General features: G+C 51.6%; 1 protein-coding gene across 4 annotated transcripts in view; it reads right to left on the bottom strand.

Moving 5' to 3' along the window:
* Positions 1-9,671: 9,671 nt before the first annotated feature.
* Positions 9,672-15,544, bottom strand: part of XNDC1N (XRCC1 N-terminal domain containing 1, N-terminal like) — a 105,075-nt gene continuing 99,202 nt past the window's right edge. For all 4 annotated transcript variants that reach the window (XM_085623436.1, XM_085623435.1, XM_085623437.1 and 1 more), the window contains one exon: positions 9,672-11,560. In XM_085623436.1, the coding sequence (XP_085479562.1) occupies positions 11,473-11,560 (88 nt within the window). In that variant the 3' untranslated portion in view covers positions 9,672-11,472. The remainder of the gene's footprint in view (positions 11,561-15,544) is intronic.

The following is a 15,544-nucleotide window of genomic DNA, read 5'->3' as shown; positions in this document are numbered from 1 at the left end:
TTAAACCCGTCCGCTTTCTTAAGTGGGCTGCTACCACTGCCAGACATTTTGTGAAGACTCTGGGTGTTGTGGTGACTCCGAATGGGAGAACCTTGAACTGGGAATGCTGACCGTCCACTACAAATTGAAGATATTTCCTGTGAGCAGGGCGAATGGGAATGTGGAAGTAGGCATCCTTGAGATCTAAGGTGGCAAGGAAAATCGCCTTGTTTGAGTAGAGGAAGGACCTGTTGAAGAGTGATTATATGAAAATGATCTGATTGTATGTAGAGGTTTAATGGCCTGAGGTCCAAGATGGGTCTCAGGGTTCCGTCCTTCTTTGGAGTGAGAAAGTACAGGGAGTAAACCCCTGTGTTTTGGTGATGCATGGGAACTGGTTCTATTGCATGTTTTTGTAGGAGGGAAAGCACCTCTTGTTTGAGAAGCGTTAAATGCTCTGTTGACATTGGATGCTGTTTTTGTGGTATGTTTGGGGGGGGTTGAAGTAAGTTCTAGGCAATAACCTGATTGGACGATTTGTCTCACCCACCTGTCCATGGTAATGGTGTTCCAGACAGGTAGGAACCGACCGTAGTAGAGTGGTCCGCAGGGAGTGGAGGGAAGTCATTGTTTGGGGTGGAAGCGGTGCGAGTATTGGTAGTTTTACCTCTACCCTTATTGTTATTGCCTCTGTAGCCTCCTCTGTAATAGCCTCTGGTAGATGAGGTCTGGGTGGGACTTTAGTAGGAAGTGGAGGAGTTATCAGTGATAATACCTCTAGAGGTGCCCCTATAAGAGGAGCGACGAAAGGAAAATCTGGGAGCTTGGGATTGCAAAGCTCCCAATGATTTGGCAGTATCAGTATCTTTTTTCATCTTCTCCAAAGATGAATCTACACTAGGCCCTAATAAGTGTTCCTGGTCAAACGGTTGGTTTAGTATGGTAGTTTGAACCTCGGGTTTGAACCTCGAAATGCGAAGGCCTGCGTCGAGGACCGGAATCGAAGGATTCAAGTTTGTAGAGATACGCGTCGAATAGGAAACACGGTCAAAACAATACCGGAGAAGGGGTGAAGGATTGCGCGTCGAAAGGTAGAACGGTAACTACACCGAACAGGAGCGCCACAAACACATCCGAGCCCGATGGCGGAAAAAAACTATCTGAAGATGGAGTTGATGCTCATGCGCACTATTGACCAAAGGAGGAGTCACCTATATTGTGAGTTCCAAAGACTTGTTCCAATACAACAACAAAGTGCAAACATCCGGGCCCAACACCAGATGGCGATCTATGCACAGTGTGTGATCTGCAGCTCATATGCCTCGAACACTAGATTCTCCCTGAGCCTCTTATCTCAGTTTTATTATCGATTTCTCCTCCTTCCATAGAGCTTGGATGGCTTACCAATTTGTTTTAGGATTCAGGATAATCTCATTCTTTTGGGTTTTAACCTTCTTAGATCTATCATAAGTGCAGTGGATTGGGATTCTTATACTTCAATATCACCGGTTTGTTCCAGGTTTTTTTCCCCCATCTGAGTATAAGTTGACCTGTCTTGGGGTCTATTTGGAGAGTTTTTTGGGTTGGATCCGGTCAAAAAAGCTAAACCTCTGGAGTGCGTTTGGTGCCGATTTTTTTTCGGGTCCGATTGTGTGGCACAAGTTTTGGAGTAGTTTTATGCTCCTTAGGTTTGTAATTGGTAGTTTTCCTGGGTTCCGATGGGGTCTTTGGAACCGGTTGTTTCTTTGGTTCGGATGGTTTTTTCGGATCCGAAGGTTGAGCGCCAGAGGTCTTAGGAACCGGTGGTTTGTTTGGTTCCGATGATTTTTTGGGATTGGAAGGCTTGGAGAGAGTGGTCTTCGGAACCGGTTGTTTGCTTCCGATTATTTTTTCAGAGCCGAAAAGTCAGTGCCAGTGGTTTTCTGTGCCGAATGCGCCGATGTGGATCTAGGCGTTGGAGCAGACGAAGACAGTGTTTTCTTCTTTGGTGCCGGGGATGGGGTTTCGGCACAGACGGTAGGCTGGCTCGATCCAGAGTGGCTGGAAGGCTTCTGTATCTACTTCTTTGCCGAGCCCGAAGGCGGGGCGGGGCAAGTTTTGTACCGGCGTGCACCTAGGCCCGAAGGTGTTACCGAAGCCTTCTTGGAATGGGGGGGGAAGGGGGGGGTGGGGGGGGGGGGAGGGGGTCGACGTCAGTACTTACGACCCACTGCCCTGGAGTGAGGTCTTCGACATCGGAGTTGTCGGCTTCAGAGGCACTAGTGTTGCAGTCTTCGATCTGCTCTGGCACGTTGATGCTTTCTTGGAAAGATATCGTCCGGTATGGATGTCAATGATCGAGCCATGCTTCTTCGAGCTCGACGAACCCGTATTGTGTTCTTGGAGCGGAAAGAGGCACAAGCTAGGCAGTCTTAGGCCTCGTGCTCGGGCGAAAGGCAGAGGTTACACACCTTGTGAAGATCGGTGTGTGGAAACTTGGATCCACATTGAGGACACTTTTTGAAAGAAGTCCTTTCCGTGAGCCAAAGGCCTAATGGTGCAGCTAGGCCTGAAGACCTGCGTCGAGGACCGGAATCGAAGGATTCAAGTTTGTAGAGATACGCGTCGAATAGGAAACACGATCAAAACAATACCGGAGCGGGAGGAGCCTAGCGCTTGACCAAGATGGCCGCGTGAGCTTAGAGCTCCCGAGACCCTCGCACCCTCCGTCGACTATCCTGTCTCTAATCCTGATGGTATGCATGGCACCGTGTTGCTGAGTTGTCAGGGAGGCGATTGATGCTACCCGCGGTCGGATCGCCCATCGGGAACCGGACTTACGACTGGCGGAAGACTGCGGCCTAACTCCCGGGGATGCCAGGGGCTAGAGTTGGCAGGATGCCCGACTCCTAGTTGATCAACAACGGCCTGGCGAGGTGTGAACTGCCGGACGGAGGTCCTCGCACTTTCACTTTCGATTTCGTTCCCTTTGTCTGCCCGGACACTGTAGAGCTCTGGGTGGCTTTATTACCCCAAGGACGCTCGGCGGGCTGCTCACTCCTTATCCCTCTCGCTGAGAGGGAACAGTCTCAACTGCACTGGACGGCCCGGAGTCCATTATGTCGGGCAAAGCAGAAGGGGATCGGCTGAAGACTAAGTCCACCAGGCGGGGAACGTATTCCCAAGTCAACAGTATGGACCGCTACGCCCTCCTGAAAGCATCGCCGAGTGGATCGAGCCAGGCGCCGGATGCCCGGAAGGAGGACTCGCCTGGGACACCGGAGCTCTCCCTACAGGATGTCATGGGCGCGCTCGACGGGATGCAGACCTCGATGGGGAGACAGTTCGAGGCCCTGGCGCATAAGGTGGATGCCATCCTGGTAGATGTCAATCTGATCCGCTCGGACCTTGGCAAGACGAACGAGCGCGTTAAGAACCTGGACCACAAGACCACGGGCCTCACTGATTATGTTGCGGATCTGCAGACCGAGGTTCGGAAGCTGAGGGCCGAGAGTGACCTCGCCGCCCGCCGGCTGGAGGACTTCGAGAGCCGGGCCAGGCGCAACAATGTGCGCGTCATCGGGGTCCCGGAGTCCTCGGATGAGGCTTCGGCGGACCTGCTTGTGGAGGATTTGGTCCTCAATCATCTGAAGCCTAAGGGCCTTGGAAAGTTTTTTGCGGTGGAAAGGGCCCATAGGGTGCCGGGCGGGCGGCCTAAGGCGGGTGCCCCGCCGCGGCCGATTGTCGCCCGGCTCTTTCATTTTCGAGATCGGGACGCTATCCTGCAAGCTTCGAGGGTGACGGGCCCAGTCCCCTTCCAGAATGCGTCGGTGAATTTTTATCCGGACTTCACCCAGCAGGTGCAGAGACAGAGCTTCCTGGGGGTGAAGCGGAGACTTCGGGAACTGGATCTGAAGTATGCCATGCTTTTCCCTGCCAGACTACGGGTGGTGCATGAAGATCGGACATTCTTTTTTGACTCTCCTGTTATGGCCGACGAATGGCTGGACGCTTTGCCCCGGCGACGGACGGGGGATGACACAGCCGAGCATGGAGACAGTGGCCGGGATGGGCAGGGCTGAGATCTCAGAGCCGGCCTGACTTGATTTGACCATACTTGAAGATTCGAACAGAGTGCAGTAACTGTGGAGGGTTGCGAGAGGACGAGGGGTGCTCTTTTCCTCCCTTAGGGTACTTTTTGTAGATTTTTTTGTTTTTGTAGGGCGACAGGCACACTGCAAGTTGGGGGGGGGCTTTGTAAGCTGCAGCAGGGGTGCAGGGTGGGGGGAGTTTTGGGGATTTTGAGTTTGTTGTTGGGGGGTTTATTTCTGCAAGGCATGATGATTATCCTCAGGGCTGTTCCATGGTGGCTCCTCGGGTGTGGGGTGGGCCTCTTTCCGTTTGAGGATGGGGGGTAGGGGCTTAAGTGTTATAAGCTGGAATGTTAATGGTTTGGGGGATCGCATCAAGAGGGGGATTGTCTTGCAATTTTTGAAACGCTCAATGCCAGATGTTGTCCTGCTGCAGGAGACGCATCTCATAGGTAATATGTGCTATGCCTTGAATAGGAAGGGGTATAAATTCATTGCACACTCGGGATTCTCTTCTGGGTCCAGGGGTGCGGGCATCCTTGTTGGAGTCCACCTCAAAAGGCAACGATGCTCTACCATTGTTGACGATAGGGGGAGGTTTGTGGCGGTGGCGGGGCGGTGGGAAGGAAGGACTTTGGTTTTGGTTTCGGTTTATGTCCCGCCGGCCCTGCAGGCCTCCACACTTGCTGAACTGGGCAGGGCTTTGCTGACTCTCCCGGGGGGAATGCTGGTAGTGGGAGGGGATTTCAACGCTGTGGGCTCCGGACTGTTGGATAGATACCCCCCCAGGGACACAGGGGGGGCTCAGAAATGGCTTCCAGACTTCCTGGGTACGTTTGGTCTGATAGACTGCTGGAGGCTCCGGCACCCCACACAGAGTCAATACACGTTTCACTCCGGGGCGCATGGTAGCCTCTCCAGGATTGATTACCTGCTCACTCTGGCCGCACATGCCTCGTTGATATCCGAGGCGAGGCACATGGCACGCGGTATCTGACCACTCGCCAGTGTGGATCCGGCTGGATCTAGGTCGGGAGGGAGGAGGGAGGGTGGCCCCCATCAACCCATGGTATTTCCGAGACCCCAAGATGCGCAGCGCCCTGGTAAAGAAGGTGGATAATTACTTTAAGGACAATCTGGGAACCGTGGACTCGGCGGTGTCGCTGTGGGAAGCCTTTAAGGCCGTGCTTCGGGGGGAAGCTCTCTCCCTGGTGGTGGCTGCCAAGAATCGGAGGGATGGCGAGGTGCGGCAAGTGGAGGAGGAGATCGCGGCCCTAGAGGGGGCTATGGAGGAGGAGGTTACAGAGTCCTCACTGCATGAGCTTTGCTTGAAGCAGGCGGAGTATAGGGACCTGGTTACGAACGCCGCTAAGACCCTCAGTAGGGAACAACAGGGCCGACTGTATGACGTTGGTGATAAGGCAGGGAAACTCCTGGCGTGGTTGGACAGGAAAGAACGGGTCAATAGAGTGGTGCCAGAGTTGACGGGAGAGTGGGGAGAGGCGATTGTGGAACCTGAGGGGATTGTGAAGTGTTTCGCCGAGTATTTTCGTAGGGTTTATTCCTCTGTGTCGGACAGGCCGCCCGAGGACTCATCTGAGCTCCTCCGTGATATCGAGTTGCCCTGCCTCTCTGACATAGATAGGGATGATTTGGATGGTGACATAACGGTTGACGAGGTGGCGGGGGCGATTCGCGCGTTGAACTCGGGTAAGGCCTCTGGACCGCCGATCGACCTGTATAAACTGTTCCCGGATAGGGTCGCCCCTCACCTGCGCGCCATGTTTTTGGAGGCGCGGGGGGATGGGATCCTTCCGTTGGATCAGCGGCTGGCGTCGATCGTGGTAATACATAAAGAGGGTAAACCCCGAGATAGGTGCGCCTCCTATCGGCCCATTTCACTCCTCAACGCTGAGCCGAAAATTCTGGCCAAACTCCTGGCTACCCGTTTGAGTAGGGTGCTTGGCGATTTGGTCCACCCGGATCAATCTGGCTTCATCCCGCACCGAAACACAGCATTAAACCTTAGGCGTCTTCATGGCGTCATCGCCAGGGCGGGCACGCTGCGTGAACCGGCTATTGTGGCATCTCTTGATGCCACGATGGCCTTCGACACGGTGGAGTGGGCATACTTATGGGCCGTGCTGGCCAAGTTTGGTTTCGGTCGCGGTTTTGTGAGTTGGGTTCGGTTGCTGTACGAGGGGCCACTAGCGAATGTTGTGGTGAATGGTCGGGCATCTACTCCGTTTCAGCTTGGTAGGGGTACTCGGCAGGGTTGCCCCCTGTCGCCTCTGTTGTTCGCCCTCGCCCTTGAACCGTTGGCTGCGTGGATACGTTGGCACCCGGATATACGGGGCCTTCGGTGGTCGCCTGATCACGAGGACCGTATTTCGCTTTATGCCGATTATATCCTACTGTATCTTGCCTCACCTAAGAAGTCACTTATAGTGGTCTGTGACGTACTCGCATCGTTCGGTAGGAACTCGGGGCTTGTGATTAATTGGGGCAAATCGTACTTGTACGTTCTTAGTGGAGAGGTCCCACCGATCCCTAGAACATGTTCGATACAGGTTGCCCAGCAGGGTTTCGTGTATTTGGGGATTTTTATATCCATGGATCCTGCTGTGCGCTATGAGAGGAATCTGCTCCCCCCCTTGGCGTGCTTGAGGCGAGATGTTGAAGGTTGGCGGAGGCTGCCGCTCTCCCTTGTTGGGCGTGCGGCCCTGTTCAAAATGATGTCTCTTCCCCGCTTCCTCTATGCCCTCCAGAACACCTTGGACTGGGTACCGGCCAAATACTTTCGGGAGGTCGAAGGCCTCCAACGGACGTTGCTGTGGGATGGGCGGCCGCGAATAGCTATTTCAAAGTTGACGCTCCCATGGTACGATGGGGGCATTGCGCTCCCAGACATCCGACGGTACTATTGGGCCACGCAGCTGAGCGCGATCAACCATGGGTTTTATGGCCCTGCCCTCAGCCCTGGGTATGCCCTGGATAGGTGGCTGCTTCGTGGCGGCAACTACTACAGGGCGTTGTATTCGCGGTCCTTAGACTCGTCCCTCACGGGGCCCACAGGTGTGGCGGTGCGTGTATGGAAGATGGCGACTGATTCGTTGGGCTGGAAGGATAGGCTCACCCTCGCTACCCCATTGTTTGAATCGGAGAGATTGGGAAGACTCTGGCATACGAAGGGCTTTGATAAGTGGGACCTGATAGGTATATCCAAGGTGGGAGATGTGCTGCATAAGGGGAGGGTGAAGTCCTTCGAGGAGTTGCAGACTGAGTATGAGCTAGGGCCCTCAGAGTATTTCAGGTATATCCAGCTGCGTCACGCCCTCCGATCAGTCCTCGTGGAGGGTGAGAAGGTGCCGGAGTCCTCTCCCCTTGAGGACCGAGTCCTTGATGGTCATATGCCCGAGAGCACGATCTCGCTCATATATAAGAAGTTGATTAACGTCCGGGCAGATATGCTTTTGGGGCTGAGAGAACAGTGGACTAGGGATGGCCTTGAGTTGGATAATGAGGACTGGCAGTCGGCGGTTTCTTCTCCTAAGGAGGTTGCGATCCCGTCGCGTCTGAGGCTGGTGCAGCTTAAAATACTGCACCGGGTGTATGTGACGGGGCCAAGGCTGGTCCACATGGGATTCTCGGAGGACGGCCTGTGCAGAAGGGGATGTGGTATGGTGGGTACTTTCCTGCACATCATTTGGGAATGTGGTGTCATTGTGGAGTTCTGGAGGAGAGTCCATGCAGTTATGGGGGAGGTGACGGGCACTGCGGTACAGCCGGAGGCGCGGTGTTGCCTCCTGAACGTCTGGGGGCCCACTGACCTCGATGAGGCGCAGACCCAATGGGTGACTCTGGGTAACATGGTAGCTAAAAGGGATATCGCGCGATTGTGGGGCTCCTCGGGACCCCCTACACTGACCGCGTGGAAGGAGAACATGGACTTGAGCATGTTTAGGGAGAAGACGGTCTACTGCTCTAGAGGTCGCCCCCGGAAGTGGCACGCCATCTGGGGGCGGTGGAACCAATACAGGGGGGGAATATGTCTTGCCCCGGGTCTGGAACCTCCCGAGGAACAGCTTTCCCCCTGACCTACTTTCCAGCACAGTTTGTTTTTAGGAACCGTTTTGGGCCTCTGCTGTCCCCCTTCTTCCTCCGCACACAGTCTTGTAACTAGTAGATGAGTGGGGTCCGGCCTCCCCTGGGGGCTTTCGCCATGGGCTTTCAATGTTCTGCCTTGCTGGGGTTTGTTGTGAGTTTCTGTGTTTATTTAAAATTGGTCCTTTGCATTACTCTTTGAACTGTATTGGGGACACATCACTGTATCTAACTCTCAATGCTGCCGAACCTTCGGGCTGTCGGCTGAATAGCTGTGTCCTGAATTTTGAAATAAAGGTTTTCAAAAAAAAAAAAAAAAAAAAAAAAACCAATACCGGTGAAGGGGTGAAGGATTGCGTGTCGAAAGGTAGAACGGTAACGACACCGAACTGGAGCGACAAACACATCCGAGCCCGATGGCGGGAAAAAACTATCTGAAGATGGAGTGGATGCTCATGCGCACTATTGTCCAAAGGAGGAGTCACCTATCTTGTGACTTCCAAAGACTTGTTCCAATACAACAACAAAGTGCAAAAATCCGGGCCCAACACCAGATGGCGATCTATGCACAGTGTAAGATCTGCAGCTCATATACACAGTGTGTGATCTGCAGCTCATATGCACAGTGTGTGATCTGCAGCTCATATGCCTCGAACACTAGATTCTCCCTGAGTCTCTTATCCCAGAGTTTTATTATCGAATTCTCCTCCTTCCATAGAGCTTGGATGGCTTACCAACTTGTTTTAGGATTCAGGATCATTTCATTCTTATGGGTTTTAACCTTCTTAGATCTATCATAAGTGCAGTGGATTGGGATTCTTATACTTCAATATCACCCATTTGTTCCAGGTCCCCCCCCCCCATCTGATCCTAATCCCTCAAATATATATCTACATATACTTATTTCGCTGCACACCACACCCACAGTCCTTTTCAGGGAGGGGGGGGGGGGGGGGGGGGGGGGGGGGAAGTACCCAAAAGTGTGTATGGACAGTGATTGCCCCACAAAACCAAAATTTTAGAATCATAGAGCAATTATTTTTCCTTCACTGTAGATTCTGTCACTTTGTTTCCAACTTTAAAAGTTGAAAATAATAACTTGTGAGCTGCCATCTTTTTGCTATTCTCAAACATATTCCATATTTTCAGAAAATAAAATAGCTAAGAGGTAGAAAGATGGCAGCTAAGTATCAACTTTTAGCTGTTAAATCTGAAACAAAATGACAGAATACATGAGAGAAAAAAGAAATGGGTGGGCGATTCAGTCATTTTGTACTGCGGATGATTCAAAGTCCCCAAAAGGTATTGGATAGAACACGCCCAGTAGTTGGAGAACTGCAACATAAAACTGCTAATGCAGACATTCACATTGAATCTGCCTTCAAAATAAAACTGTCAACCACAGAATAAACCCATAGTCCACTCAGTAATTCTATACAACAAGCACTGCTTGAGCACACCCACGCATTCCACCACATGCTTTCTAGCTTAAATAAGAAATTATTTAAGAGGCGTGAGTCCTTGCAGAAACTATTGTAGCTTGTTTGTGAAAACAAAGATACATGTCATTTTGTAACACTAACAAAGGAACTGCTTTTGATTACATAAAAAACGGTTTATGTGAAGAAAAAAAAAAATACATACACAGTATAGTAGATCACAAATCACCCGAGCTTCAAGACACTACTGATCTGAGGAGGATCAGGACAAGGGTTCGGGGGGAAAAGTTTTCCACATGTACAGTATGAGAGATGGAGATGCCCATATAGGCACAGCAGTAACCCATTGAGACAGCCATCCATGGCAAGGGCCAGGTACTGGTTGACATTAAGGAGCGGTAGATGGGCTAATGGAAATCAATTAGCACCACATAACATCGTTCAGATGTCTGGCTAGTGTTATGTCCAAGTCAAGTGTAACATATCTGCTGTTGCATGAAATTGGTGAAAACAATCCTTGGACCAAATCATCTCCTGCAAAAAAGAACAGGCTGGAATAAACTCATAAAAATATATAAAATATTCACAATCGAATCATTTAAAAATATGTAAAATGCCAAACTGATAGTAAATGGACCAGAGGTTAAAAAGTGCAACCTAAACATTGCCCTACATGGTGAATATACCAGTCACAAAATGAAACAGAAAGCAAATACAAACTGGAAGTCAGTTGTTTTTTCCCTTCAAACAAAGGCATGCATCATTCACCTAAGATTATAAAGTGGAGCAAGTCTAGTTTGACATGTTAGTCCACGCGATGAATGTGCAGCTACCACACCTTTGTACAAGAGTGGCCAGAAGGGAGCTGTGCTACCAGCTGTTTGTGCTCATGCCCATCACTAGCTATGCTTCAAGTATTCATAGGGCTTCAGAAATGAAATGTCCCGGCACATGGAGCACAGCTCCAAAATTAAAAAATAAAATGTAAAAAGTAGCTTAAACATGACAAAGGGGAATGAATGGAACACATATTAATCACACAAAGATCTCAGACAAAAAATCCATAATTATTGCCTGAGACACTCAGAACCCACTACTGCAAATTACAGCACTTAAATATTCTCCCATTCAACAAATGCAAGTATTCCATGCAGCAAGCTTGTTGCTAACCCCACAAAGTTTAGTACTCAGACCTTTATCTCCTATAGACCAAAAAGCCTCTGCATGAGGAACAGTCAAAGACTAGCTAGCTGGAATCACTGTATGTTCTGGCCAGCATTGCCATATCCATAAGTCAGCTGTATTAACATTTCTTAGAGTTGCAGCTTTACTGAGGCTTCTGAGTGGGTGTTATTTGTGAAGTTTCATTTAGATACAATCAGGACTCAATATCTGTGCCATTCCGTGTCCCAACTGATTTTTGGAGTACATAGTTTGGGTCAGAGTTGTTCATGGCACATAGTTAAGATAGTCACTTGTCCTTTGTGGTCAGAAAAGGTGCAAGTGGGCTATACACACAGTAAAAGTCTCTTGTCCATTAAAAAGCACAATGTTAATAGCAGTGTTTTAGTGTGACTTCATCTTCAATTATGAGATAAAAGCCGAAGGCCTAGGTCCAATCTTCCTCAGGAGCGTGAAGCGTCCTTGGCATGTAGACAGGATTGACAAACCGACTCAGTTTGCATCTTTCCACATGCTACTCCACCCAGAGACAGGGTGACTGGCCATCCTCCGAGTCCATTTCCTCTGCACAAGCGCTAGCGTGGAGCTCGATTGCAGACGCTCGGAACTGAAGGCCGCAGAGTGGGCAGGGTACCCAGGCAGTGGATGGTCCAGGAGAGCTGCTGCTGCTCATAACTTCCTCTGGAGAGGACTCTTCATCAGAGGACACAATAGGTACACCATGTGGACACACCCTTTCTCCACAAGTAGAGGCGTGAATGGGGAGGAAATCCATCCGGAAACAGCCTAAAGGGGAGAGAAAACCATATTTTGTTAGATAATATAGGTTTAGTAAATGCACACTCTTTAGAGAAAATTTACATTTGAAACCTAGGACCTCTGGTGCAAATTGGTTGACATGTTCGCTACTGGGTTGATTCTGAAACCTAATCTTGAGAAGTCAGAGTTTGGGTATAACTTGGATCAACTGCCCATGTGCTCACAGTGTGTCTCTGCTGCGGTCAGTCTCTTAAAAAACAATTCTGAGGCTTCGTAGCTGCTTAATCGCAAAACTGTGCCTATCAATATAGTTCATCTCATTGTTTGGGGTGTGCTAAGTACGCCAGTGGCTTTCGAGCTACAACTAACTACCTCTACATCCCTCCTTCTTTTAACTGCCCCATCAACCCAATATGCAATTCCAAGACTGATGAGAAACCTATTTTCAAGCAATGGCTAAATTCTAGGAATCAGATACCAAACGGATCAAATTACACCATTCAGACAGATTAGTAATAAACCATGCAACTCTTAGCCAAATCCATAGCGTTTACAATAATTAGAAAAGCATTAGGAACCATGTGGTTTTATGGGTTTCAATACCCTGGGGTGGTACAGGAATGGGTATGCCAAGACATTCTACATGCTCAATAACATCCTTCAATTAGCTCCAGTTACAATCCTATCTGATTACTCATCTGAAACTCATACAAGTTATGCTCTGTAAGTAGGACTTTACATGTAGAAGAACTAGAACGTATGCAATCTGCACCAACCCTTTCCTCAACATCCAAACCTCATTGCGATTGTTAGGCTTTACTGCATTTACTTCCATCTCTTGCTACCTACTTAGTACATTAAAAAAAAAAAAAAACTGTAGATGAGCTTCCGGAGATTATTAATCAACTTCTCATAAGTGTGGAGTGCTTTGTGAGCGTGGGTGAGGAGCTTGAAGGTGATCCTCTTGTTGACTGGAAGCCAGTGCAGATCTCAGGTGGGCGGTGATGTGGCGGGGGATTCCAAGGATGATGCGTGCAAAGGAGTTTTGTATGCGTTAGTCTTTTCTGGAGTTTGGCCGTGGTTCCTGCGTAGAAGGCGTTGCTGTAGTCCAGCCTGCTGCTGACGCGGGCTTGTGTGACCGGCCTTCTGGTTTCGGTGGGGATCCATATGTAGATCTTGCAGAGCATGCGGAGGGTGTTGAAGCAGGAGGAGACAGCGTTGACTTGCTGGGTCAGAGAGCGTGGAATCCAGGATGAACCCCAGGTTGCGAGCGTGGTTGGTTGGTTGGTGTAGGGGCAGTGCCCAGTGAGGCCGGCCACCAGGAGTCGTCCCATGCAGAGGGGGTGGAGCCGAGGATGAGGACCTCCGTCTTGTCAGAGTTCAGTTTGAGGTGGCTAGTCTTCATCCATTCTGTGACTGCCTTCATTCCCTTGTGGAGGTTGGATTTGTCGGTGGCTGGGGCCTTGGTGAGGGAGATGATCAGCTGGGTGTCGTCGGCGTACGAGATGATGTTGAGGTGGTGCGCTCAGACTATGTTGGTGAGAGGTGCCATGTAGATGTTGAAAAGGGTCGGACTGAAGGAGGATCCTTGGGGTACGCCGCAGGTGATCGTAGTGGCTTTGGATGGGAATGGGGGGAGGCGGAATCTGGGTCCTGCCGGTGAGGAAGGATGTGATACACTTCAGGGACTTGTCGCGGATCCCTGCGTCGTGGAGGCGTGTGCGCAGGGTGTGGTGGCAGACTGTGTCGAAGGCGGCCGAGAGGGCCAGGAGGATCAGGGCCGTGGTTTCGCCGTTGTCCAGCAGAGTCCTTATGTCATCGGTGGCAGCGATGAGGGCGGTTACGGTGCTGCGATTGCTTCGGAAGCCGGATTGGGAGGAGTCCAGGATGTTGTTCTCTTCAAGGAAGTGGGTCAGTTGTCTGTTGGCCGTCTTCACAAGGACTTTCGGCAGGAACGGGAGCAGGGAGATGGGTCGAAAGTTTGAGGTCCTTAGGGTCTGCCTTGGGTTTGAGTAGGGGGTTGATCTTGGCGTGTTTCCAGCTCTCCAGGAAGGTGGCGGTCTCGAAGGAGCTGTTGATGATCTTCCGGAGGTGGGGTCCGATGCTGGAGTTAGCTTTGTTGAAGATGTAGGGGGCAGGGGTCAGAGGATGAGCCGGAGTGGATGGTGTTCATGATTTTGATGGTGTCTTCGCCGTTGACTTTGTTCCAGGAGAGCATGAGGTTGGTGACTTTGGCGGGCGTTGGGTTGGGGAGGTCGGTGTATGGCATCGGTGTCTGGGAGTCGAAGCTGTCATGGATGTCTGCAATCTTGCGGTGGAAAAAGGTGGCCAGGGAGTCAGAGTTCTTGCGACGGTGAGATGTCACTGGAGCTGGGGGTGGCGAGTTCTTTCACAATGTTGAAGAGCTCTTTGCTGTTGTGGGTGTTGTCGATGCGTTCCTTGAAGGAGGTGCTTTTGGCGAATCGGATGAGTTGGTAGTGCGTGCGTCTGGCGTTCTTGAGGGCTGCATGATTGTCTGGAGTCTGGTCGTGGCGTCACTGCGTCTCGAGTCTTCGGCAGGTTTGCTTGGATGTCTGGAGGTCGGTGTTGAACCAGCTGGCTCTCGTGTCGGTGCGCCTGTTTGAGGGTTTCCTGATCGGGGCGAGGGTGTTGGCGCAGTCGCGATACATTGTCTGAAGTTGTGGGCTGCTGTGTTGGTGTTGGAGGGCTCGGGTGGTGATAAGCTGGTCTTCGTGAGGGATCCGTTGCGGTTGGTTGTGTGCGGTGTGTTTCTCGAAGGAGAAGTGGATGCAGTGGTGGTCGGTCCAATGGAGTTCGGTGGTGTGGCTGAAGGTGACGTGATTACTGGCGGAGAAGATGGGGTCGAGGGTGTGTCCGGCGGAGTGGGTGGGTGTCGTGACAAGCTGTTTGAGTCCGAGGTTGGCAATCAGGGTTGTGGAGTTGTCGTCGTTTGCGTTCGAGGTGGAAGTTCAGGTCTCCGAGGAGGATGTAGTCTGTGCAGGCGAGGGGGTGAGCACTGATTAGGTCGGTGATGGAGTCGCTGAACTGTGATCGGGGTCCCGGGGGTCTGTAGAAGAGGGTTCCTCTGAGGGTGGTGTTGTGATCGACGTGGATCTGGAAGTGTAGGTGTTCGGCCATGCTGAGGGAATCTTCGGTGTCGGTTGAAATCCTGATGGTGTTCCTGTGAACGATGGCAATTCCTCCTCCTGGTTTCATGTCTCGGTCCCTGCGGGCGATCATGTAGCCGTCCGGGATGGCTATGGCTATGTCCGGCACCGAGGATCCGTTCATCCAGGTCTCCGTCAGGAAGGCGACGTCCGGGGAGGATGAATAGAGTAGGTCCCAGAGTTCGACGGCGTGCCTGTGGACTGAGAGGGTGTTGAATAGTATGCATCCGAGATGGTGGTGGTTTACTTTGGTGGGATGGGCAGGACGTGCAGGTGTGCGCTGGCTGGTGTATCAGGAGTTTTGGCAGGTGAAGGGTTCGTGGGTGAGCTTCGGGGTGGCCTGGAAGCAGGTGGAGGTTCAGCCGACGTGGAGTGCGTGGAGGGTGTTAGCGTCGTAGCGAGTTATGGCTCTTGCGGGGCCAGGGGGTATGGCGCTGGTCACGGTCCAGGCACGGACGGGCGCAGACGGGCTTGCCTTAGGTGCGCCTTCAGTGCGCCAGCGGCGCGACCGCGCAGCAGCTGCCATTAAGAAGGGGAGGGAGGAGGGACGATCAGCTGGGAGGCTGGATCGGCAGTGTAGGGGGGCGGGGCCGTAGGGCGTCAGCGGCGGGAAAACGGCGATCGGCCCACGGAGAATGCGGACTGAACACCACAATAGCCCTAGCACATGCAAGTAAAGGATCACACACAGGAATGAGGAAAAAAATACAGCAGTGATAGAGGGGAAAAAAATAATTACACTTCAGGCACAACTGGCAATCAGGGGACTCGAACCCTCTCAGGAAGGGGAGAGGAGGCTCAGTGGCGGGGAATTGGTTGCGGAGCTGCTGGAGGAGAGTGTGTG

Source organism: Triturus cristatus, chromosome 8, assembly GCF_964204655.1.
Source record: "Triturus cristatus chromosome 8, aTriCri1.1, whole genome shotgun sequence".
NCBI lineage: Eukaryota > Metazoa > Chordata > Amphibia > Caudata > Salamandridae > Triturus > Triturus cristatus.
Note: the sequence above shows the minus strand (reverse complement) of the source record. Positions and strands in the feature narration are given on the sequence as shown.